Source organism: Sapajus apella, unplaced genomic scaffold (assembly GCF_009761245.1).
Source record: "Sapajus apella isolate SASKATOON/1434 unplaced genomic scaffold, GSC_monkey_1.0 scaffold1, whole genome shotgun sequence".
NCBI lineage: Eukaryota > Metazoa > Chordata > Mammalia > Primates > Cebidae > Sapajus > Sapajus apella.
This window is the reverse complement of record NW_022436941.1, coordinates 21,084,396-21,107,552: the sequence shown is the minus strand read 5'-3', so window position 1 is coordinate 21,107,552 and position 23,157 is coordinate 21,084,396. Positions and strand designations below refer to the sequence as shown.

The following is a 23,157-nucleotide window of genomic DNA, read 5'->3' as shown; positions in this document are numbered from 1 at the left end:
TCACGAGATTACGTGATTGAGACCATCCTGGCCAACATGGTGAAACCCACTCTCTACTAAAAATGCAAAAATTAGCTGGGCATAGTGGCAGGCACCTGTACTCTCAGCTATTCAGGAGGCTGAAGCAGGAGAATTGTTTGAACCTGGGAGGCGGAGGTTGTAGTGAGCCGAGATCGAGCCACTGCACTCCAGCCTGGTGACAGAGTGAGACTCTGCCTAAAAAAACAAAAACAAAAACACCCCCCCCTCGCCAAAACGTCTCTCTCTCTCTCTGTCTCTCTGTCTCTCTCTGTGTGTGTGTGTGTGTGTGTGTGTGTGTATATATATATATAATTTCTTTTTGGATATATAAACTTATACCTTATAGCTTTGAGTCAGAATTAAATATTTTTTGTGTTTGATGACTGTGTAGTCAAGGTTCAGGGCAGGATACAGAAACCACTAGATATTTTAAGCAGTAAAGGATTCAATATAGACAGTTAGGTTTTAGAGAGGTCTTAGAATAACTTATGCATCAATAGGAAATCGATCTATTAGAGGAGGCAATACCTCTGAGGCTGTCACTGGAGCTGTGCCACAGCCCAGGTAGCACTGGCACTAGGGACCTGAAGTATGAAAGCTACCATCTGGGGATTAGGGAGCTGAATGAAGAAGTTGCCTCTATAGTCATTGTTTTTTTAATACCAAGGAACTTTCAATTAGCTTCTTAACAACAGCAACAGCTAGAACTCTCAGTAAGGCGGCCTCTGTCTCACTTTCACCTTCTAAATTTTATGCAGATGCATCAGATGGTGGACCGCAATCTACAGCATCCTAGCAGCTAAGTAGAATGGTAGGAAATGGTAGTAGAATAGGAAAAATACAGTTTTAAGTTTTCCAACCTCTGCAAGCAGAAGAGAGTGGTTAGGGTGAGAGTGCCAATGATAGGTTAGGTTGAGAGTACCATTAAAACATAATTAATTGCTCACCAGTTTTTTAAAATGGAGATTGAGTTGAGTGGACCAAAAAAACTATGCTGACATTTCTTCAACTTTCTGATTATTTTGTTTTTGATTAGGATTGGGCCGAGCCTATGCCCTGGCTTTTGCAGAAAGAGGAGCATTTGTTATTGGTAAGTTGGTGTGTTTTTCTTTTTAATCCATAGCTGATAACTGAAATACAATCCTCACAAGCTACCTTTGTTTTTCTATCAAATAATTTGTCAAGGTTGAATTTTATCCTTAATTTTTACTTTTGCCAGAAGGTTTTAGCCCCACTAAGGCTGTCTTTTTAACTTACTTTTAAAAGTTAATGAGTTTCACAGATTTCCCAACTTAACAGAATTGATAAATAAGGGCTAGAGGGTGGGCATGGTGGCTTGTGGCTATAGTGCCAGCGACTCAGGAGGCTGAGGTGGGAGGATCACTTGAGCCCAGGAGTTTTCGGCTACAAAGAACTATCATTATGCCATCCCACTCCAACCTGGGCGATGGCGCGAAACCCACTTCCTCACGGGGTGGGGACAAGCATTTATTGTATAAAAGGAAATTCTCGACTTTAGTAAATTGTGGGCTGTAATTTTTTGAGGCGGGAGATTCATCTACTGGTGTGAGATCAAAAGAGAGCCCAGTTAAGAAATAACAGAATTTTGAGAACTGGAAGTTTGGAGTCAAGGTATCTAAAATATGAGTTTCTTGTCTCTTTCATCGAAACTCTTCAACTGGAAGCTTTAAAAAAAATTAATTGAGGGGGCAGTTACATGAGTTTTTGTTTAGTAGTGGAGGGGTCAGATATATTGAAGAATCCCAAAGTGGGGAGGTTTTAGTAGTCTAAATGGTTTGGACTGACCTAATGTGCTTTACAGTTGATGTGGACACAAATGAATTTGTCCACAACTGAGCCTTTGTGGGGAATAACTAAATGAGTACTAAGTGAAGAAGGATATATAGGACCCAGTATTTATTAGCGTATTTTCTGGGATAAAATTGTGAGCCCACAATGACCTTCTATTTCAGCTTTCTGACGTCTTACGAGGCAATACAGAGAGATGAATTTTCATCAGTTTGTTCAGGGAGATACATATAACAAAAGAGTAAGCAAGCAACCACGTTTTCTAAACAAAGAAGCCCTAAGCTGAGCATTTAATATACTTTTCTCCTTCAGCGTGGATGTGTAGCTTATCTTTATGAAAGGAACTCAGACACTTTGGACGTTCCTTGTTTACGATCATAGCCACTATCTGCTAATCCAATCTGCTTCTTATGGCAAGGACGAATTTTGACATTGTAGTATTTGGACAGCAGGTATGTATTTCAGGCCCTCTTTGTCAGATTTTCCCAGGAATAGCTTGCGTTGAGGCCTAAAGACACGTGCTGTTACTGTTTTTTCTTTTTCTTCTCTTTTTTTGTTGCTATTTAGTTCTTAGTATTTTTACCTTATATGTTTTCATTTTTTCTTCTTTACTTTATATGTTTTTATTTTTATCTTTTCTGCTCAATTCCTTAAGTTCAAGGATCTTGTTTTATTGTATCTACTAAAGGACCTAGAATATTACCTTGTACAAAGAAGGTACATTGTTCATTGGTTCTTTTATTCTTGAAATAGTCTTTTTTGGGGGAGGGGCTGGTGTGTTTGAGATTGGTTGAATACATTTCTTGTGTGTTTTTTTTTTTGTTCTTGACTACAACATAAACTTAGTTTATAAACTTGTTTTATAAAACATTTTTTAACAGTGTGTTCGTGTGCATCAGTTTTCCTTTATTTCCCTGTTCCTTTTGAATTTCTTAAATTCAGATTAGGAATGTTTGAATTCTAAGAAAAAATTAAACGGAGAGGCTGTGTCTCTCTGTTCTGTCATTGCATTACTATAGTAGGGATGATAATTGCATCAAGTTCTGGTAAAAGTCCAAGAATACGGAAGAAAACTATTTCCTAAACCTGGTTGAAGAGCCAGATTTAGTTGTGTTAAAGGGGAGAACTCAATCTTTGTGGAAATGCAGAAATTTTAACTATGTTTTCTATTCCTTTTTAGTCTGTGTCTTAACTGGGAACTTTCTAGACCACCCGTGGATTGTCTTCTTCCCTACCACACTACTTTCTATGTTAGCCTTTTTATGTGTACGCCATAGACACTCTGTTTCCAGGTTGCTTTACATGCGCTAATTTTTTTTCTTTTTTTTTTGAGGTGGAGTCTCGTTCTGTTGTCCAGGCTGGAGTGCAGTGGCCCAGTCTCAGCTCACTGCAACCTCTTCCTCCCTGCTTGGGTTTAAGCAGTTCTCTTCTTCAGCCTCCTGAGTAGCTGGGATTACAGCTGCCTGCCACCACTCCTGGCTAATTTTTTTTTTTTCCCAGCTAATTTTTTTTTGTTGTTTGTTTGTTTTTAGTAGAGATGGGGGTTCACCATCTTGGCCAGGCTGGTCTTGAACTCCTGACCTCAGTCTTGATCTACCTGCCTCAGTCTCCCAAATTGCTGGGATTACAGGGATGAGCCACCATGCCTGGCCCACACACACTAATATTTCTCCTATGTTTAATTTCTTCTGCTCAGCAAAATTTTTTCCTGGGTAAGCAAAAAATAGTAAAGAAGAATAAGCAAATTTAGGATGTTATGATGACATCAGAGTATATTGCTTTTGGAAAAGTGACTAATCAGATTGTCTTAACTAGCTCAGAAGCCAGTAAGAAGTAAGGCCTTAAGAAATAAAGTAGCTTTTTTCTTATATGTCATCTTTTGCTATGTTATGGCTGCATTTAAAACAACCTCTAAATCTCAATGGCTTACAGTGACAAAAGATTATTTCATGCTTCTGGTCACCTGTGATTCTTCTCTGTGTGTCTTCCTAATTTCAGGATTCCAGCTGGAGAAGCAGCTCCTATCTGGGACATTGCTATTGTTGGGGCAGAGGGAAAATAACAAGGGATCTACTTAGTGGTTCTTAAAGCTTCTTTTTAGAAGTGGCCTGCCACTTCTTCTCACATTTCATTGGCCAAAGGAAATCACCTGGCTAAGCCCAAAGTTAGGGTATCATTTAAGATACTCTCCAATTTTGCATTAATGTGATTGCTCTGTTGTATGTTCCATAATATAAAGCATATGGAATATTTAAATTTGGTATAAGAACTGCTAAGCCTTAGGCTGATACTGTAAAAAGGGACATTTGCTTTTGTGTAAATTACATCTTTCAGGAAATGCTTGCTCATATCTTAAGTAGGATATTGGGAATTTGATAGTTTTGAGGTTTCCTCATTAGGTGAACTATATCCGGTTCGCTGAATAGTAAGTTTAATTTGAGGACATAAACACAAGACGGACTGACAAGGAGAAGCAAAACAACCCCTTAGTAAGAAAGGCAGTTCTACTCTTGAACTGAAGTAACACCTTTGAGTAAATTAAACTACAGTCCTTTAAAGTAAGATTGACATGCCTTTTCCGTGCTGCAGTTCCATAATAATGGTAAAGCTGAGTCTTAACTTCCTGTGTGCCGATGCTAGCGCCAGTGTTTTTAATCACTTTTAACTTCCAGTTCACAGCTGGAAGGTGAACTGTCATGGGGAAGGTGCATTGCCTTTGAAGTCAGGCCAAGCTTTAAATCCTGGCTCTGCTGCCTAATTACATGACCTCTCTTTTTGTAGCTGTCTTACCGAACTTCCAGGATTATGGTAAGGGTAAATGACAAAAAATTAAAGACTTTTGGAAAGGGAAGAGAGGAAAAGAAAGGAACCAGCATCAGTGCTTACCGTGTATGAGTCACTCTGCCCAAGCACTGGATATATCAATTGAACCTGAGATCTTGTTGACTCAAGGCACATCCCAGCCCCCTTATACATGTTTCTCCTAGATGCTTAGAGTAAAAGCTCATGACTTAGTCCATTTTCTGTTGCTTATAACAGAACACTTAAAACTGGATAGTGTATTTTTAAAAAGGTACTTATTTCCTGCACTTATGTATGTTGAGTAGTCCAGTGTTGAGGGGCTAATATCTGGTGAGGGCCTCTTTGCTGGTGGGGATTCTGTAGAGTCCCAAGATGGCACAGGGCATCACATGACAAGAGACTGAGTGTGGTGACTCTGGTCTCTTTTTCTCTTCTTATAAAGCTGCTAGTCTCATTCCCATGATAACCTGTTAATTCATTACCCAATTAATCCATTAGTCCATGAATGGATTAATGCATTTATAAGGGCAGAGCCCTCAGGACTCAATGACCTTTTAAGGGCCCCAACTCTCAATACTGCCACATTGGGGATTAAATTTCAACATGAGTTTTGGAGGGGAGAAATGTTTAAACTAGAGCAGGCTGCTTTAGGCACTGATATACTCTCTGCAATGATAAGTATAGTACTTTACTTAGTAGTCAAGAATATATACTGATTGGATGAGTTAAACTTACATAATATAGGGAGAAAGATTATAAGAAAGCACATGTGAATTTTAGCTTGTAGTAAATGAGCCATACCCACATCTCCCTTAGATACCTCCGTGACTATCACCAACCTGGGTTATGGGGGAAAACCTTTGAATAAATTTCGAATAGCTCTTAGCTATTTGTCATTTTAAGAGCTAGAGTAGCTCTTAGCAATTTGTTATTTTGTCATTTGCCAGTTTTTTACAAATGTATTAAAGTTAATACACTTTAAATAGATTCACGTATTCATCCAACAAGTATTATTAGGCATCTATTATGTAGCAAATACTGTTCTAGATGCTGGAGGAATGTAGTGGGAATAAAACACAGTCCCTGCTTTCATGGTGCATATATTCAAGTGGGGGACAGTGGAGGGGCAGATCATCAACAAACACATATGTAAAAATAGGTAAAGGTAGGTGCTATGGAGAAAAAAATGAGTGAATGCTGAAAGAAGACTTTTAAAGAGAGACTGCAGGAAGTGAAGGAGTGTGCTTTGAGGAGATCTGCTGCCTAGCAGATCATGCCTAGCAGAGGAAGCAGCTGATGCCAGGTTACTGAGGCCAGAGCAGACATGGTTACTTAGGAAGGGGGCCAACGTGGTTGTAGCGAGCAAAGTCATGAGGGGGACAAAAGTGAGAGATGAGGGCAGAGAGGTCGTAGAAGGCCAGATCACGTAGGACCTTTAGTTCGGAGTAAGGACTGACTTTTACCCTGAAATGGGGAGCCATTAGAGGTTGTGAATAGAAGAGCAACATGACCTGATTTAAGGATGAAATAGATCAATCTCATTGCTGTTTGGAGACTAGATTGTAGGGGAGCATGAATGGAAGTGGAGAAGGAAGATGGGCACACTGAGATTTATTAGCTATTAATACATTTGTGTATGCTTTGTAATTTTCCATAAAAAAGAAGTAGCAGCAGAGAGACCAGTTGGAGGTTTTTGCAGTAATCCACACAAGAGATAGTGGTGGTTTAGATAATGTGATGGGGATGGAAGTGGTGCAAATAAGTTAAATTCTGGATATATTTTGAAGGAAGCTATGGCAAATTTTTTTGAGACGGAGTTTCAATCTTGTTGCCCAGGCTGGAGTACTGGAGTGCAATGGCACGATCTTGGCTCACTGCAACCTCCGCCTTCCGGGTTCAAGCGATTCTCCTGCCTCAGCCTCCTGAGTAGCTGAGATTACAGGCATGTGCCACCACATCTGGTTAATTAAAAAAAAATTTTTTTTAGTAGAGACAGTGTTTCTCCGTGTTGGTCAGGCTGCTTATGGACTCTGGACCTCAGGTGATCCGCCTGTCTTGGCCTCCCAAAGTACTGGGATTACAGGTATGAGCCACCATGCCCGGCCCAGTTATGGCAAAATTTTTTGATGGTTTTTATGTGGATTATAAGGAAAAGAGAAGTCCAGATGGTTCCAAGATTTTTAAGTCAGATATCTAGGAGGAGAGAGTGGCCATTTGCTGAGATAGTAAAGACGGAAGGAGGAACAGATTGGTGCAGAGGAGACGATCCTATTAGACTTTCAGATGGAGATATTAAGTGGGCAGTGGGATATAGGACACTGTAGTTGAGGGGACAGGTTGAGGCTAGACAGAGAAATATGAGTAATCTCTGTTTGTAGATGTTATTTAAAGCCAGGAGACTAAGTCAGATTATCTGGGTGGTGAGTACAAATAAACAGGGAAAGAGGTTGAAGGACCGAACTTTGAATGACCCAGTCTCTCATTTTCAGTTTTCTTCTCCCTTTAAGGATACATTGGATGCCTTCTTATTGTTGAGGCAAAGTCAATTAAAGGGACCTAATTTAAGATACTGCTGTCTAAACTACCATCATATGTTGGAGTTTTTTCAAATATTTAGATACAGTTATGGCCATTCTGGAGAAGATTCCTGATGAACTAAGATGATTGTATCCTTCTACCAAAAGTGAAAACAGTGTGACAACCCTGTGTTTCCCATTTCCTTGGCTGTAAAGAAACTTAAGGGTAAACCTGACACTGTCTTCAACTAGAGCAACTACCATTAGCTTATGTTTTTAGTATGCTTGTTTTTCCCTGACATACCATGTTGTTTAATTTTTCCCATCTTTAATAGTACTGTTGCACATGCATTTTTAATTTAAATTAGTTCAAATAGTTTTGATAGCAGTAAGGACATAAACATAATACAGGAATAAAAATCTCCATTGGGCCTACAGCTCTAAAATCAATGAAATAATTCTTAATGCTATTTTCTGCCATAGAAAACTTTATCAAAATGAAAGGAAAGACATCAAGCATAGAAACAGGAGGCTGGGTGTGGTAGCTCATGCCTGATTCCCTGTGCTTTGGGAGGTTAAGATAGGAGGATTGCTTGAGGCCAGGAGTTTGAGAATAGCCTGGGCAACATTGTGAGTCCCCATCTCTATGAAAAAAAAAAAAAAAAAAAAAAAGAAAAAAGAAAGAAAATGGAACTGTGTGGAAGGACATCCAAGAAATGGTTAATAGCAGATATCTAGATATCTCTGGGAGAGAGTAGAATAAGGACAAGGGGTGAAAAAGGACTTCTTGAATATACATGGCTTGAATTTCTTTAAAAGTATATGTATAAGGTAAATAACCCCTTCAAAAAGGAAATACATTTGTAATATTTTATTGCCCTCTCATCCTTATATATGCTTCTTGGGTTAATCAGCACAAAGAATGTCACTGTTAGTACATATAAAATTATTTCAGTTTTGTGGAATTGGAAGCAACATTTTACTTTGGAAATAAAATAGTTTATATATATATGTCATTGTTAATGAATACGACTTTGTTGGTGACAGATCCTCGGATTGAGTGTCTCTGTATATGTATGACATAAATATGCGTAAATGTTATAAAACACTCTTCAGATGTAAAGCTTTATAACATTATTACTCTTGGTAATAATGGTAAGTGGTAAGTTAGAAATTGGTGTATAAACAATTTTCCACATTGATACATAGCAAAAAGAAGGAACTTTGTGTTAAATTGAAACATTAAAGTGAGGCTAGGCTATGAGATATCTTAAAAGTTATGCTGTGGATAATAGGAAAATCCACTGCGAATTATGAGCAAGGGGCTGACATAGTATAAAGGCCCCCTGAAGAGTACTACCCCCGCAACAGTCTGCTGATAACCTGGGAGATTAAGAGTGGAGGCAAAAGACCACCTAGGCAGCAACTACAGTTATCTAGGAATGAAATTACAGAATAGAGAAGAAATGGATATAGCTAATTTCTTGAAAGAACTGGCAAATCCTCACTGCATAAACTGTCTAATTTAAGAGTCCAAAGTACCCAGCACAGTGCTGGATACAGAATGGCAACACAGTAAATATTTGAAGAATCCTAATGAAATTGAGGACAAGATCTGATGACTCAGTGGCATGTGCTTTTCAGAAAAGGGAGAAGAGAAAGAGTACCTGGGACAAGTCTCACCCAACAGAGAAGTGACAGAAGGAGATGGGGGGCAGTTTGAAGAAGATGATGTTTGCTTTGATGCTTTTTTTTTTTTTTTTTTTTTTTTGGTATGTGCCTGCAAAGTATAAGATATATTCCCTCAGCTAGTTTAGCAGCCCTGGTATCAGGAGACTCAAAGCTTATTTCTTGCTATAGTCTTTGGTGCCCTTAGAGATGGCTAGGGTCAAGGACAGAGAGAAAGAACAAGAAAACCAGCTTCTAAGAATAAAGACCTGTGTAGCAAATAGAATTATTAAGGACAAATCCAGACTTCTTAATCTGGTTTCTATAAAACACTGAAAAACAATGTACATAATATTTGTCAAGTAATATTGATGCTCAGATATGAACTTTATTACTCTCAACATTTCAGTAAAGGAATTTATGATCCCTATTCATATGTAACAATGAATTAAAATCTTTTATAAATAAATGACACTTACAAATATATGAGAAAGACAAGTATCCCAAATAAAATGTGAACTAAACAGCCAAAACAATAATAAATATAAATGGCCAATAAGCCCATGAAAATAAAATGTTACTTTACTAGTGCTCAAAAAAATATAAACTAAAATAAAGAGCCACAACTTATAATCATTTAATTGTCAGACTGAAGACCATGATAACCAATGTTGTGAGGATGTGGGATAACAGGCATTCTCACAAACAAATGGCTCTATTTTCAGGCTGTTGATACCTGATAATTTGGTACCTTGTACTTAGCATTTATTTACCTACTTATAGTATACTTTTTATTAGATCTAAGTGTGTTTTTAGAATTCCCTGGATCCTGGCTGGGTGCAGTGGCTCATGTCTTTAATCCCAACACTTTGGGAGGGTGATGCAGGAGGATTGCTTGAGTTCAGATGCCAGGAGTTCAAGACCAGCCTGGGAAACATAGCAAGACCTGCTGTCAGTAAGACCTACTGTCTTTGCCAAAAAACAAAAACAAAAACAAAGCCAAGTGTGGTGGTACATGCTTGTAGTCCTAGCTACTCAGGAGGCTGAGGCAGGAGGATGGTTTGAGCCTGGGAGTTGAGACTTCAGTGAACTATCACTGTGCCACCGCACTCAATCTGGGTGACAGTGACACCCTGTTTCAAGAAATAAAAAAAGGATTTACCAATATTCTTACATTCTCAGTATAGCACGTATTTGATAAAATTTTGGGAATACTTTTTAGGAAAAATCTTCCGTAGTTAATAGACTGTCCGAGTCACTGATTTATTTAAAATGACAAAAATGAGGAAAAGATTTATGTTAAAAAGAAACTTTCAGGGTTATGAACTGGATTTTGTATAGAAAATTTACAAATGTATCATAGTTAGGAATATTTTGATGATTTCAGCTGAAAAGACTTGACCCTTGACTATCATAGTTTTACCATTTTTTTGTTACCTATTTTAAAGCTATTTATTTGAGTTGGTGGTTGCTTTATCTTTTCCTTCGTATTTTCCCCAACACATGATTTCTTTTGTCTTAGTGGAAATAATGATCTTTTTAGGGTACAAGAATCTTGCTTAAAGCATTAAAGAAGCAGAGTGGTATTGTAGTAGGTCCAGTTTCTAGTGCTTTGCCGTTTCTTATAGACTAGAGACCTGTGGTAAGATAACCTTTTCCAAACTGTTTTATTTGTGAAAGTAGGAACAATTGTTACTGTCAGTCTCTTAAAAGGCTATCTGGAGATTAAGTGCATCAATGTACATAGTGGTTTTATTGAGATGTGAAGTACACACATAACAGTATACATTGTTATTATTACTACTGGAATTTTAGCCGTGCATTTAAGTGGCAACAGTGTCAGATGGGTACAAATCTCTTTGTATATAGTTGCGAAAAGTATTTTTAAAGTTCTTGCTATATCTAAGCTTTTCAGCATGTAACCAGTGATTTTCTTTTCTTATTTTTAATTGACATATAATAATTATACATATTTATGGGGTACAGTGTGATATTTTGATACCTCTAAACAGTGTGTAATGATCAAAGTCAGTAATTAGTCTATCTATCACCTCATTTATCCTTTCTTTGCATTGGGAACATTCAAAATCCTCTCTTCTGTCTATTTGAAAGTATGGTATAAATTATTGTTGGCTGTAGTCACCCTAGAGTACTATACACCGCTAGAACTTATTCCATCTATTTAGTTGTAATTTTGTATTGGTTAATCAATCTCTTCCTATTCCCCTGTAACCTGCTACCCTTCCCAGCCTCCAGTAACCAGTATTATACTCTGTACTTCTGTGAGAACAACTTATTTAGCTTCCACATATGAGTGAAAACATGCTGTATTTATCTTTCTGTGCCTGGTTTATTTTACTTAACATAATGTCCTCCAGGTTCATCTATGTTGCTGAAAATGAAAAGATTTCATTCTTTTTTTTTAAATGGCCAAGGAGTATTCCATTATGTATTGTATGCCACATTTTCTTTATCCATTTATCTGTTGATGAACCCTAAGGCTGGTTCCATGCTTGACTCTTGTGAATGTACTGTTGTAAACATGGGAATGCAGATACCTCTTTTACATACTGATTTCCTTTCCTTTGGGTTGTATATACCCAGCAGTGGGATTAATTCACATGGTAGTTCTGTTTTTAGTTTTTTTGAATAACCTCTGTACTATTTTCCATGATGGCTGTACTAATTTACATTTCCACCAATAATATGTGAGAGTTGCATTTTCTCCGTATCTTTGTCAGCATTTGTTATTTTTTTTTTTTTTTTGCCTTTTCAATAGTAGCCATTCTAACTTGAGATGATCTCATTGTGATTTGTGTTTGCATTTCCCTGATGCTTAGTGATGTTAAACATTTTTGCATACACTTCTTGGCCATTTATATGTCTTTTTTTTGTTTGTTTTTTGAGACAGAGTCTTACTCTGTCACCCAGGCTGGAGTGCAGTGGCGTGATCTCAGCTCACTGCAACCTCTGCCTCCTGCTCCTGCTTCAGCCTCCTGAGTAGCTGGGACTGCAGGTACCTGCCACCACACCTGGCAAATTTTTTTGTATTTTTAATAGAGATGGGGTTTCACCGTGTTGGCCAGGCTGGTCTTGAACTCCTGACCCCCAATGATCCTCCCGCCTCAGCCTCCCAAAGTGCTGGGATTACAGGTGTGATCCACCATGCCTGGCCATTGAGAAGTGCCTATTCAACTAATTTGCCATTTAAAAAACAGAATTATTTATTTTTGGTATTGAGTTTTTAAAGAATATATATTTTGGATATTAATCTCTTGTTGGATAAATGGTTTGCAAACATTTTCTCCCATTCTACAAGTTGTCTTTCACTGTTGATTGTTTTTTTGGTGTACAGGAGCTTTTTAGTTTGATCTAGTCTTATTTGTTTAGTTTTGCTTTTGTTGCCAATGCTTCTGAGGTCAGTTTATAAAATTTTTGCCCAAACCAATGTCCTGAAATGTTTTCCCTATGTTTTCTTCTAGTAATTTCATAGTTTCACGTCTTATGTTTAGGTTTTTAATAAATTTTGTGTTGATTTTTTTTATATGGTGAGAGATAGGGGTCTAATTTCATTCTTCTGCATATGGATATCCAGTTTTCCCATCACCATTTATTGAAGAGACTGTCCTTTCCCCCATGCATGTTCTTGGCACCTTTGTAGAAAATCAATTGGTTTTAAATGTGTAGGTTTATTTCTGTGTTATCTATTCTGTTCCATTGGTCTATGTATCTAGTTTTAGGTCACTACCAATGCTGTTTTGGTAACTATAGCTTTATAGTATGTTTTGAAGTTGAGTAAGGTAATACTTTCAGCTTTGTTCTTTTTGCTCAGTATTGCGTTGGTTATTTGGGATCTTTTGTGGTTTCATGTGAATTTTAGGATTTTTTTTTTTCTATTTCTTTGAAGAATGTCACTGGTCCCCTGATTGTCTAGTGGCTAGGAACAACAACAACAAAAGAATGCCACTGGTATTTTGATAGAGATTGAATTGAACCTGTAGATCACTTTGGTGGTATGGCCATCTTAACAGTACTAATTATTCCAATCCATGAACATGGGCTGTCTTTCCATTTTTTTGTGTCCCCTTCTGATTTCTTTCATCAGTATTTTATAGTTTTTATTGTAGAGATCTTTTGCCTCAGTGGTTAATTTATTTTTAGGTATTTTATTTTATTTTTCTGGTGATTGTAAACGAGATTGCTTTCTGGTTTCTTTTCCAACTAGTTTGTTATTGTTTGGTATGCTTTGGATGTTTTTCTCCTCCAAATCATGTTGAAATGTGATTGGCTTAACACCAAGCCGTTGGTGATAAATGAGTTCTCACTCAGTTAGTTTATGTGAGAGCTGGTTGTTTAAAACAGTCTGCGACCTCCTCCTTCCGTCTCTTGCCCCCACTCTTGCCATGTGATGCACTTGCTCCCCTTTTGCCTTTGCCGTGATTGGAGACTTCTTGAGGGCCTTAGCAGGAGCAGATGCTGGAACCCTGCCTGCAGACTGCGGAACTGTGCTTCAATTAAACCTCTTTTCTTTATAAATTACCCAGCCTCAGATATTTCTTATAACAATACAGAAACAGCCTGACACATTGGTGTATAGAAATGCTACTGATTTTTGTATGTTGATTTTGTATTCTGCAATTTTACCAAATTCATTTATCAGTTCTAAGAGTTTTTTTGGGTGAGTCTTTAGATTTATCTATATATAAAACCTGTCATCTGTAAACAGGAACAGTTTGACGTCCTTCTTTTCTTTTTTTTTTTTTCCACCTGAGGTCAGGAGTTTAAGACCAGCCTCACCAAGACGTCCTTCCTTTTAATTCAGACGCCCTTTGTTTCTTTCCCTTGCCTAATTGCCCTGGCTAGGACTTCCTATACTATGTTGAATAAGAGTGGTGAAGGTGGGCATTTTAATTTTGTTCCAGTTTTTAAAGGAAAAGCTTTCAACTGTTCCCTGCTGAATATGGTTAGCTGCAGGTTTGTTATATATGACCTTTATTGTATATAGGTACATTCCTTCTATACCTAATTTGTTGATAGTTTTTATCACAAAGGAATATTGAATGTTATCACATGCTTTTTCTATGTCTCTTGAAATGATCAGATGGTTTTTCCTCCTTTATTTTGTTGATATGATGTATCACATTTATGGATATGCATACATGGAACGAGAGATTATTTATCCAGCTTTCAATGCTTGCCTGCTTGGTTGCACTTTGTAAAATTTCCACTTGGGGGTAGTATTTCATTGCACAAACAATTCTTTCTTCACTTATGTATCATATTTTCTAATTTGCTTTTGAACTTTCCTGTGCTTAAAAAGAGTCATAAAAGACTGTTAGCTACCTTAAAAATCTTGGTATTTTTTAACTGGTAGTTTCCTGTCATTTGAATAATTGCATTGAAATGTACAGTTAATAAGAATTCAGTCTTTTGAGAATCCTAACACTTTTTCCATCACTTGAGGCGTAATATAAGCCTCTTTCTATTATTTTATGTCTTTGTAGGATTTTTATTTGCAGTAAGACTTATACGGTCAGAAAAAAAAATCTCAGTTCACATTTTGAAAAACTCATTTCCTGTTTTTAAAAAGTTAAGTGAAAATATATGTGCCTTAGCTGATTTTAGGCATTGGCTTTTTCTCTCTATCACCCCATTACCTATTTATTCAATTCCACTTTCAGCCTTCATCCCAATTTTAAAAAGAGCAATTTTTCAGAAGGAAAAAAATGGTGTTTTAAAAATTGTGTTAATCATAACTATTACATTTTCATATATACCATTATGCTATTTATTAATAACTTTTTTATTGTTATAGTTTTCAAAATCTATACAATAACCCTATGGGGAAGATCATTTCACAATGCAAATTCTTCATTTCAAGCAATTCTCTTAAGTTATGTTTTTCCAAGTTATTTGGCATTGAGCTATGTATCTTTTTATTTGTTTTTGCATGTTATTTTGTAAATTTTTTCATAAATTATTGTGTAAATTAACTTTGTTATTTGTTTCTATTTGGTTGTGTTGGCTTGGATATATACTTTATGCTAAACTCTGTGTATTACTATGGCCATCACATACTTAACTTTCAATAGATTATAAACTTTTTGAGGGCAAGCACCATTCTTATACATTTGTGTGTCCCTCTGTAGATTTTCTTGCAAATAGTAAATTCTGAATTAATGCTGGTAAATATATAATTGGATATAGGGAGATGTTATATGGTAAGTGTGATCAGTTGTTAAACATATGAACATGGAGTTATGGTATAAATTAGATACCAAATATATATTGGTTCTGTATGTAATTTTTGACTTCTTTTAATGAATAGTTTTTATTTCTTTTATTCTAGACACTGTGTGTGTTGTAAAAACTGAAAATAGGATTTTCTGTCTAATGTTTTAAGCTCATGCCTGTTTTAAAATAACCATTCTTAGATATAAAGGCTTTCTTATGAAGAAATTATTTCAACATTCTGTTCTTAATTTTTAAAAACTTTTTTATCGTGGTAATAAGAATACTTATGAGATCTATCCTTTTAACAAGGTTTTAAATGTGCAATGTAGCATTGTTATAGGTACTATGTTGTATAGCATATCTCTAGAACTTACCTATCTTGCATAATTGAAACTTTCTATTAATTACTTAGCAACTCTCCATTTCCAGCTTCTCTGTAGTTCCTGGCAACCACTATTCTATTTTCTGATTCTATGTGTTTTGATATTTTAGATATCCCACATAAGTGGACTCATACAGTATTTGTCCTTTTGTGACTCACTTATTTCATTTCACATAGTGTCTTCAGAGTTTATTTATATGATCACATATTGCAGGTTTTCTTCTTTATAAATGGAGAGTAATATTCCATTGCATGTATATACCCCATTTTCTTTATTCATTCATCCATACGTGGACATTTAGGTTGTTTCCACATCTTAGCTATTATGAATATGACTAGCGTTTCAATTCTTTTGGATAAAGACCTAGAAGTGGGATTGCGAAATCTTATAGTAGTTTTTTTTTCCTGTGTATTTAATCTTAAAATGATTTTCACATTTTTCTTTTCTTTCTTTTTTTCCTGAAAAGTGGGTTAAATCATGTTTCTTCTTCATTGTACTTTAAGTTCTGGGGTACATGTGCGGAACATGCAGGTTTGTTACATAGTTATACACGTGCCATGGTGGTTGGCTGCATCCGTCACTCTGTCATCTACATTAGGTATCTCTCCTAATGCTGTCCCTCCCCTAGTGTTTTTTTTTTTAACTTTTCTTTGCACCTCTTCTTTTTTTTTCTGGACAGTGTCTTGCTCTGTTGCCCAGGCTGGAGTGCAGTGGCATGATCGTAGCTCACTGCAGCCTTGATTTCCCAGGTTCAGGCAATCCTCCCACCTCAGCCTCCCGAGTATCTGGACTTGCTATGTTGCCGAGGATGGTCTTGGACTCCTGAGCTCAAGCAGTCCTCCCACCTTAGCCTCCCAAAGTACTGAGATTATAGGTGTAGGCCACTATGCCCAGTCTTTTTTAATTTTCAAAAGAGGAAAAACACTACATAGTTAAAATTTTCATGAGAAGAACCTATTTTTGCTGTTTCTTTATGTTTGTATTAAAAAATGAAGAGACATATTTTGAAAATGCCTGTGGTGTGTTTAGTAAGATGGGGTAGGGTAGGAAGGAATTGAGCAGATGACTGAAGGGTCGTGCTAGTAATTAGAAATTCATTTTCAACACACACATATACGTACACACATAGATACATACACATGCACACATACACACACACACACATTTTGAAGTCTAGAATTTAATTGTTGTTTGCTTTGTTTGCTTGTTTTTGTGTTACAGTGAATGATTTGGGAGGGGACTTCAAAGGAGTTGGTAAAGGCTCCTTGGCTGCTGATAAGGTTGTTGAAGAAATAAGAAGGAAAGGTGGAAAAGCAGTGGCCAACTATGGTATGGTATTTGAGAGAACTATACTATTTATTTTCCTTCAACTAATGCTGTTTGACACGTTAATAATCTTTGAGCAAATATCTCAGCATTCCAGTGTAATTATGATTTTCTAAGTCTGCCAAAGTTCTCTGACTACATATTTTATAATTGTGAGAATTTTTAAAACTTTTAATATAGACTGTTTCATGATTCTACTCTTTGTTCTGTTTAATATTTTATTAGTGAGCATATGATATAATTAGCAAGTTATTACAGATATGGATATCTCTTGTAAGTTCTGTAGGGTGAATAGGATCTGTTGTGTACTCTGACTCACAGAATTTAGAAGTCATTTGGAAGGGAGATGGCTGAAATTTCGTACAAATTTTCCTTTTCCTCAGATTCAGTGGAAGAAGGAGAGAAGATCGTGAAGACAGCACTGGATGCGTTTGGAAGAATAGGTGATGTTTTTTTGTGTTATGGCCCTGGTGGAGCAACTTCTACCTTCCTAATAAAATATTTTTAAGTTTACTTTTATTTACTAAACAGATATCTCTTTCCTCATAATCAAATTTAAAAATTTTATTTATAAGTTAATTATTTTACTTGTTTCATAAAGGGCTTAATTGAGGTGGCAATTTTATGGATATATGTATTGAATTTGTTTTTCTGCACCTTAAGTGCTTTAAAAAACTTACAAGTGTTCGCCCAGTGCCCTTTTTAAAATAATTCAGTTAAACCTCAAAAGTGTTTACAAGATAAAAAGTAAACCAGTATTTTGGCAATAGAGGACCCAGTGGATTCTTTTGGAAACTTATAATGATTTGGATTAAGATGATCCAATGTCTTGCAGATTACTTAAGATGATTCCTCTATAATAAAAATCTTAATTTTTAAGAAGTATTTCAAATTAATTGGTTAGTCTGTTATTTCTCTAGCTAATCTTTCCAGTTTAGTCCCACACACTCTTAATAAAAGTTACTGGATTATTAGGTGGAGACATCACAGAAGATAAGCCCAACATGTTTCAATCTGAAATACGTGACTTATTGTTAATTGAATGTATGCTCCCTTTTTTGTTTGGCCTAGCGTATTTATTTTTCTAATTATGTTAGATTGAAGTAATTAGAACCATGTTCACATATCATCTGACAGGGATAGAGACCATAAAAATGTGAAATCAGAGGGTGAAAATAGCCACAAGAAGGCTGAACCTTAAAAACGAATTATTTTCTTTCATAGTGAGAAAATAATTATATATCAAGATAAAGCATCAGTTTGTAACTCTAATGTTTTTCTTTTTGGACTTTCTACTTTTGAGTGGCAAGGAAAAATCCAACTTTAACTTGTTAAGTGAATTTTGAGGTTAAGTGTAGAATGGCTTATGGTTCTGAATCCTCAGAACCTAAGTTATACTACAGCTAATTCTATAAATAAGTGGATAGAATTTTGATAGAGAGGTGGGAAAATTTACAGATACTAGTTTGAGAGGAAGGTGCTTGATATAATCTGATACTTAGGCTTCGTGAGTCAGTTTTTTTTGATATAGATATAAACTTGATAGTACGCTTTACCTATTATACCTACATTTTCATGGTTAAAAGCCAGTTTTGAGAGAAATGTGAGTTGTAAGGAAATACAAATGAATATGCTTGCTTTTATATGTGACTTGCATCTTTTTATATTGTAGATGTTGTGGTCAACAATGCTGGGTGAGTATTTCTTTTTTCATTTTTAGTGATGTGCATATAATACTTTTTTAAAGTGTATACTCTCCCCCTTCTTACCCTATACGACATCGATTTTTTTTTTTTAGAATTCTGAGGGATCGTTCCTTTGCTAGGATAAGTGATGAAGACTGGGGTAAGTTGTTTGTAATATGTCTCTATGGAACATACTTATCCATTTAGCCTTTTAAATATTTGATAAATGTATACATTTATGGAAAAATCTGTTTCTACCTACTTTTGCTGCTAATATAAATGATGAATAAACTGTATACTGAAAACGATGAATAGTTAGAAGTAGCCTCTTTTAAAAAAACATTTAATACATTAAAAAAATGTAAAATCATTTGGCAGAAGTTGTCTAAAAGGATTTTATTTCTTCAGGTTTCCCTCTCCCTCCTTTTTCTCCTTAAGAAGTGGTCAGCATTTTCTAGCAATATTAACTCTAACAGCCTTTAACGTGCTTATCCAGTTGTGTGAATCTTTTTCAAGAGCAAGAGCAGGATATGCAAGGAAGTCTAGGGCACTAAAAATGATGGAGATCTTAGAACAGGGTAGGACAAAACCTGGATGTAATTTTGAAGCTTCTAGTAAATAGGAAAGTTTTCCATCCTTTCCGAATTGGAAAGATTGAGTTTAGATAATGAACAAATCACAGTTAAGCACAGTTTTTTTTTTTTTTTAAATTTTGCTCTTCTTTGTCCTTACTTTCATTGGCCATCAGAACTAAAATGAACAGTGGTGGCTGAGACATTGGGAGGCATGGCAACTGAGGTGAAACAGTGGTATCATTGTTTATAGAGTGGGTTTCTGGGGAATATTGCCTGACCATCCTTTGGAAGAAGAGTTAATATCATTGATTTAGAATTAAACTAAGAAGAGCTTTTAGTTTCTGCTTCCCTTGTAACAACTGGAGTAGAAAAGAAGCTGAGAAAGATAGGCTTTGCTGGCAAGGGGGCTTATGTTGGTGCTTTTCTTGGTGCTGTGATGGGACTGAGGTATTTCCTTCTCTGATTTCATCCTACTAAGCCCACTACTCCTGACTACCTTTTTGTCTGTCTTTTTTTTTTCTTTTCACTCTTACATTCTTCTTCTAATATACATATGAAAATATTTTTTTTAACAAAAATAAGTAACAATGCTTAAAAACTTGACAATTAAAATCTAGAGTTGTCTATCTAAATGTTTCATAAGTGGTCTGTTCATTAGAAGGAAATCCGTGAAAACAGGCCTCTCTTTTATGCACTCATTTGCAAATGGTAACAATAGGGAACTAGTGAGTATTTTCTAAGTATTTTTAATGAATGATGTAGTTTATTATTATGCTTTAACTGATGTTAGTGTTGAGTGCCAATTATATTTGTAAAAATCTTAGATATTTATATTAGCACATTTTTACATAACGTGGGTGTAAACTAATAGTATTTAGATGTGCATAGGCGTAACAATTTTATAAGTTATGGGGAAAGCTGTTGTAAGTCTGGGTGTGAACTATTGATTAGTAGCGTAACTGGAACGAAGGCAAAATACTCATTGGGGTGGGACAGTAGGTGATTTTATACATTAGGTATAAAATGAACATCTTTGTATAAATACATTGCTTATTAATTTTCAGATGCGCCTACCTAATTTTAATAAAATATTTCATAAAAATAACTTATTGTTTTAGATATAATCCACAGAGTTCATTTGTGGGGCTCCTTCCAAGTGACACGGGCAGCATGGGATCACATGAAGAAACAGAAATATGGAAGGTAGAATCGCATGTGGTTGTCAAGGGGGATTGAAGATATTGTGTGGGGGGGGTTCTCGTGTACAGGGAAAGATTATATGAAATGTTGTGAAATGATTTTTAACATTGAGGAAAACATCTTTAGATATGTACATGCTTTTAACAGATGATTTTGGCACATACCCTCATTAAATTGGTATCATTTAGTCACAGATTGGCTGAGCTGGACAGATTTGTATTTACTTTTTACCTCTTTTTATTATTAAAGATTTTCTTGCTGTTCTCTGGCAATTTTATTTTATTTCATTTTATTTTATTTTATTTTGAGACATGGTTTCATTCTTGCCCAGGCCGGAGTACAGTGGCATGAGCATGCACTTTACCTCACTGCAGCCTTATCTCCTGGGCTTCAGCAATTCTCCCACCTCCGCCTCTCAAGTAGCTGTGACTATAGGTGTGTGCCGCCACGCCTGACTAATGATTTAATTTTTTGGTAGAGACAGTGTCTCATTTTGTTTCCCAGACTGGTCTCAAACTCCTGGGCCCAAGTGATCTTCCTGCCTTAATTTCTGGCATTTTAGAAGGTAGTACACACATTGAGGATTTGGCTGTAGCTTATTCTGTAACTCGAATGTTATTTCCTATCTTCCCAACTGCGGAGAGATGAATGGCTACTTCCTGCTGGCTCGTGCTAGTCAGACATGAGTTAGTTTTTATAAACTGTTTAGAACTGTAGGGCCTCTCATGATTGCTCTTAGGTAAGTAACTCATTGTGGCAGTGCTAGCACTCTTAATCCATGTCCTCTGTTACACTCTAGTGTTGAGGTCATTCCTTTTAATTTAGGGTTCATATATACCTAATACAAGCAAGTTGCTTGTGATGCCTGCTTTTGTTGGAGATTTCTAGTTTATCCTGGTCCTGACAGTTTCTGAAAATAAATGATATGATTTATTTTATTTAGCCTAAGTAGAGTGAGTAAGGTTGGGTCAGATTTTGAGATGGCATTGTTTTAATGAGGCATTTAATATTATTCAGAAAGGGAGAGAGGCAAAGTGATGAGGACTGAAAAATTAGAACTGTTTGATCCAATATTTCTTGCTAACATTTTAACTTACATGTTACGAGGTTATTTTATAGTTGTAAATATTTATTGTTTTTGATAGATAATGAATATACATTCTTACATTTAAGCATAAGTGTAAGATCATTTGGTTCTGGCCAGATAATCTTTTTGAAACAGTTAAATCTTATAGTTGAATTCTGAGAGATTACTTGTAAATTAATATTATTTTAGATACATGAATCATGATTGTAAGAAGCTAATGACAGTACACATAGATGCTTTTGGTAGGTTCAATAGTACCAAAACAGAGTTAGAGTTGCAATGTTATCAAACTATGGAAAAGATGATATTGAGAGACTGATTTTCTTTTTAGGATTATTATGACTTCATCAGCTTCAGGAATATATGGCAACTTTGGACAGGCAAATTATAGTGCTGCAAAGTTGGGTCTTCTGGGCCTTGCAAATACTCTTGCACTAGAAGGCAGGAAAAGCAACATTCATTGTAACACCATTGCTCCCAATGCTGGATCACGGATGACTCAGACAGTTATGCCTGAAGGTAAGTAAGCAAGTTTATATTTTTTCAGTGGTGTTACTTACTAATCTATGTGGAGTGAGCTTTGCAAAAGTATTTAATTTTCTGAATACTTCAAAATTATTTTTTTTTTCAATTTTGAAAGCGTTATGTGTAAATTATTATTCATTGTGGAAAATTTAGAAAAGCACAAAGGAAAAAAAAATGACCCTTAATTCCAGTACATTGATAAAAACTTTTGTTCTTTTTCTCTGTATAGATATTCATAATTTTTTTTACAGAATGGGGTAATAACGTCCTTCCTGTTTCATAATAATTATTTTAAAAATAGATTATTTTTTAGAGCAGTTCTAGATTTACAGAAAAATTGTACAAAGACTTCTTTTTTTTTTTTCTTTTTTTCCCATTTATTTTATTGCATTTTGGGTTTTGGGGTACATGTGAAGAACATGCAAGATTGTTGCATAGGTACACACGTGGCAATGTGATTTGCTGCCTTCCTCCCCATCACCTACATCTGGCATCTCTCCCCTTGCTATCTCTCCCCAACTCCCCACCCCCTACCGTCCCTCCCCTATTTCCCCCCAACTGACCCCAATGTGTAGTGCTCCCCTCCCTGTGTCCATGTGTTCTCATTGTTCAACACCCGCCTATAAGTGAGAACATGTGGTGTTTGATCTTCTGCTCTTGTGTCAGTTTGCTGAGAATGATGGTTTCCAGGTTCATCCATGTCCCTACAAAGGACACAAACTCATCGTTTTTGATGGCTGCATAATATTCCATGGTGTATATGTGCCACGTTTTCCCTGTCCAGTCTATCGTTGATGGGCGTTTGGGCTGGTTCCAGGTCTTTGCTATTGTAAACAGTGCTGCAATGAACATTTGTGTGCACGTGTCCTTATAGTAGAACGATTTGTAATCCTTTGGATATATACCCAGTAATGGGATTGCTGGATCAAATGGAATTTCCATTTCTAGGTCCTTGAGGAATCGCCACACTGTCTTCCACAATGGTTGAACTAATTTACACTCCCACCAACAGTGCAAAAGTGTTCCTATTTCTCCACATCCTCTCCAGCATCTGTTGTCTCCAGATTTTTTAATGATTGCCATTCTAACTGGCGTGAGATGGTATCTCAATGTGGTTTTGATTTGCATTTCTCTGATGACCAGTGATGATGAGCATTTTTTCATACGTTTGTTGGCCTCGTGTACGTCTTCTTTTGTAAAGTGTCTGTTCATATCCTTTTCCCACTTTTGAATGGGCTTGTTTGTTTTTTTCTTGTAAATCTGTTTTAGTTCTTTGTAAATTCTGGATATCAGCCCTTTGTCAGATGGGTAAACTGCAAAAATTTT

The 23,157-nt window shown here is 36.1% G+C and overlaps 1 protein-coding gene across 2 annotated transcripts in view; it reads left to right on the top strand.

Moving 5' to 3' along the window:
- LOC116545085 (peroxisomal multifunctional enzyme type 2) overlaps positions 1-23,157 on the top strand; it is a 52,420-nt gene that overhangs the window by 2,836 nt on the left and 26,427 nt on the right. For both annotated transcript variants that reach the window (XM_032271794.1, XM_032271735.1), the window contains exons 2-8: positions 1,058-1,111; positions 16,655-16,762; positions 17,143-17,202; positions 18,432-18,453; positions 18,558-18,604; positions 20,138-20,222; positions 21,638-21,825. In XM_032271794.1, coding sequence (XP_032127685.1) covers positions 20,200-20,222; positions 21,638-21,825 — 211 coding nt within the window. In that variant the 5' untranslated portion in view covers positions 1,058-1,111; positions 16,655-16,762; positions 17,143-17,202; ... (1 more) ...; positions 18,558-18,604; positions 20,138-20,199. The remainder of the gene's footprint in view (positions 1-1,057; positions 1,112-16,654; positions 16,763-17,142; positions 17,203-18,431; positions 18,454-18,557; positions 18,605-20,137; positions 20,223-21,637; positions 21,826-23,157) is intronic.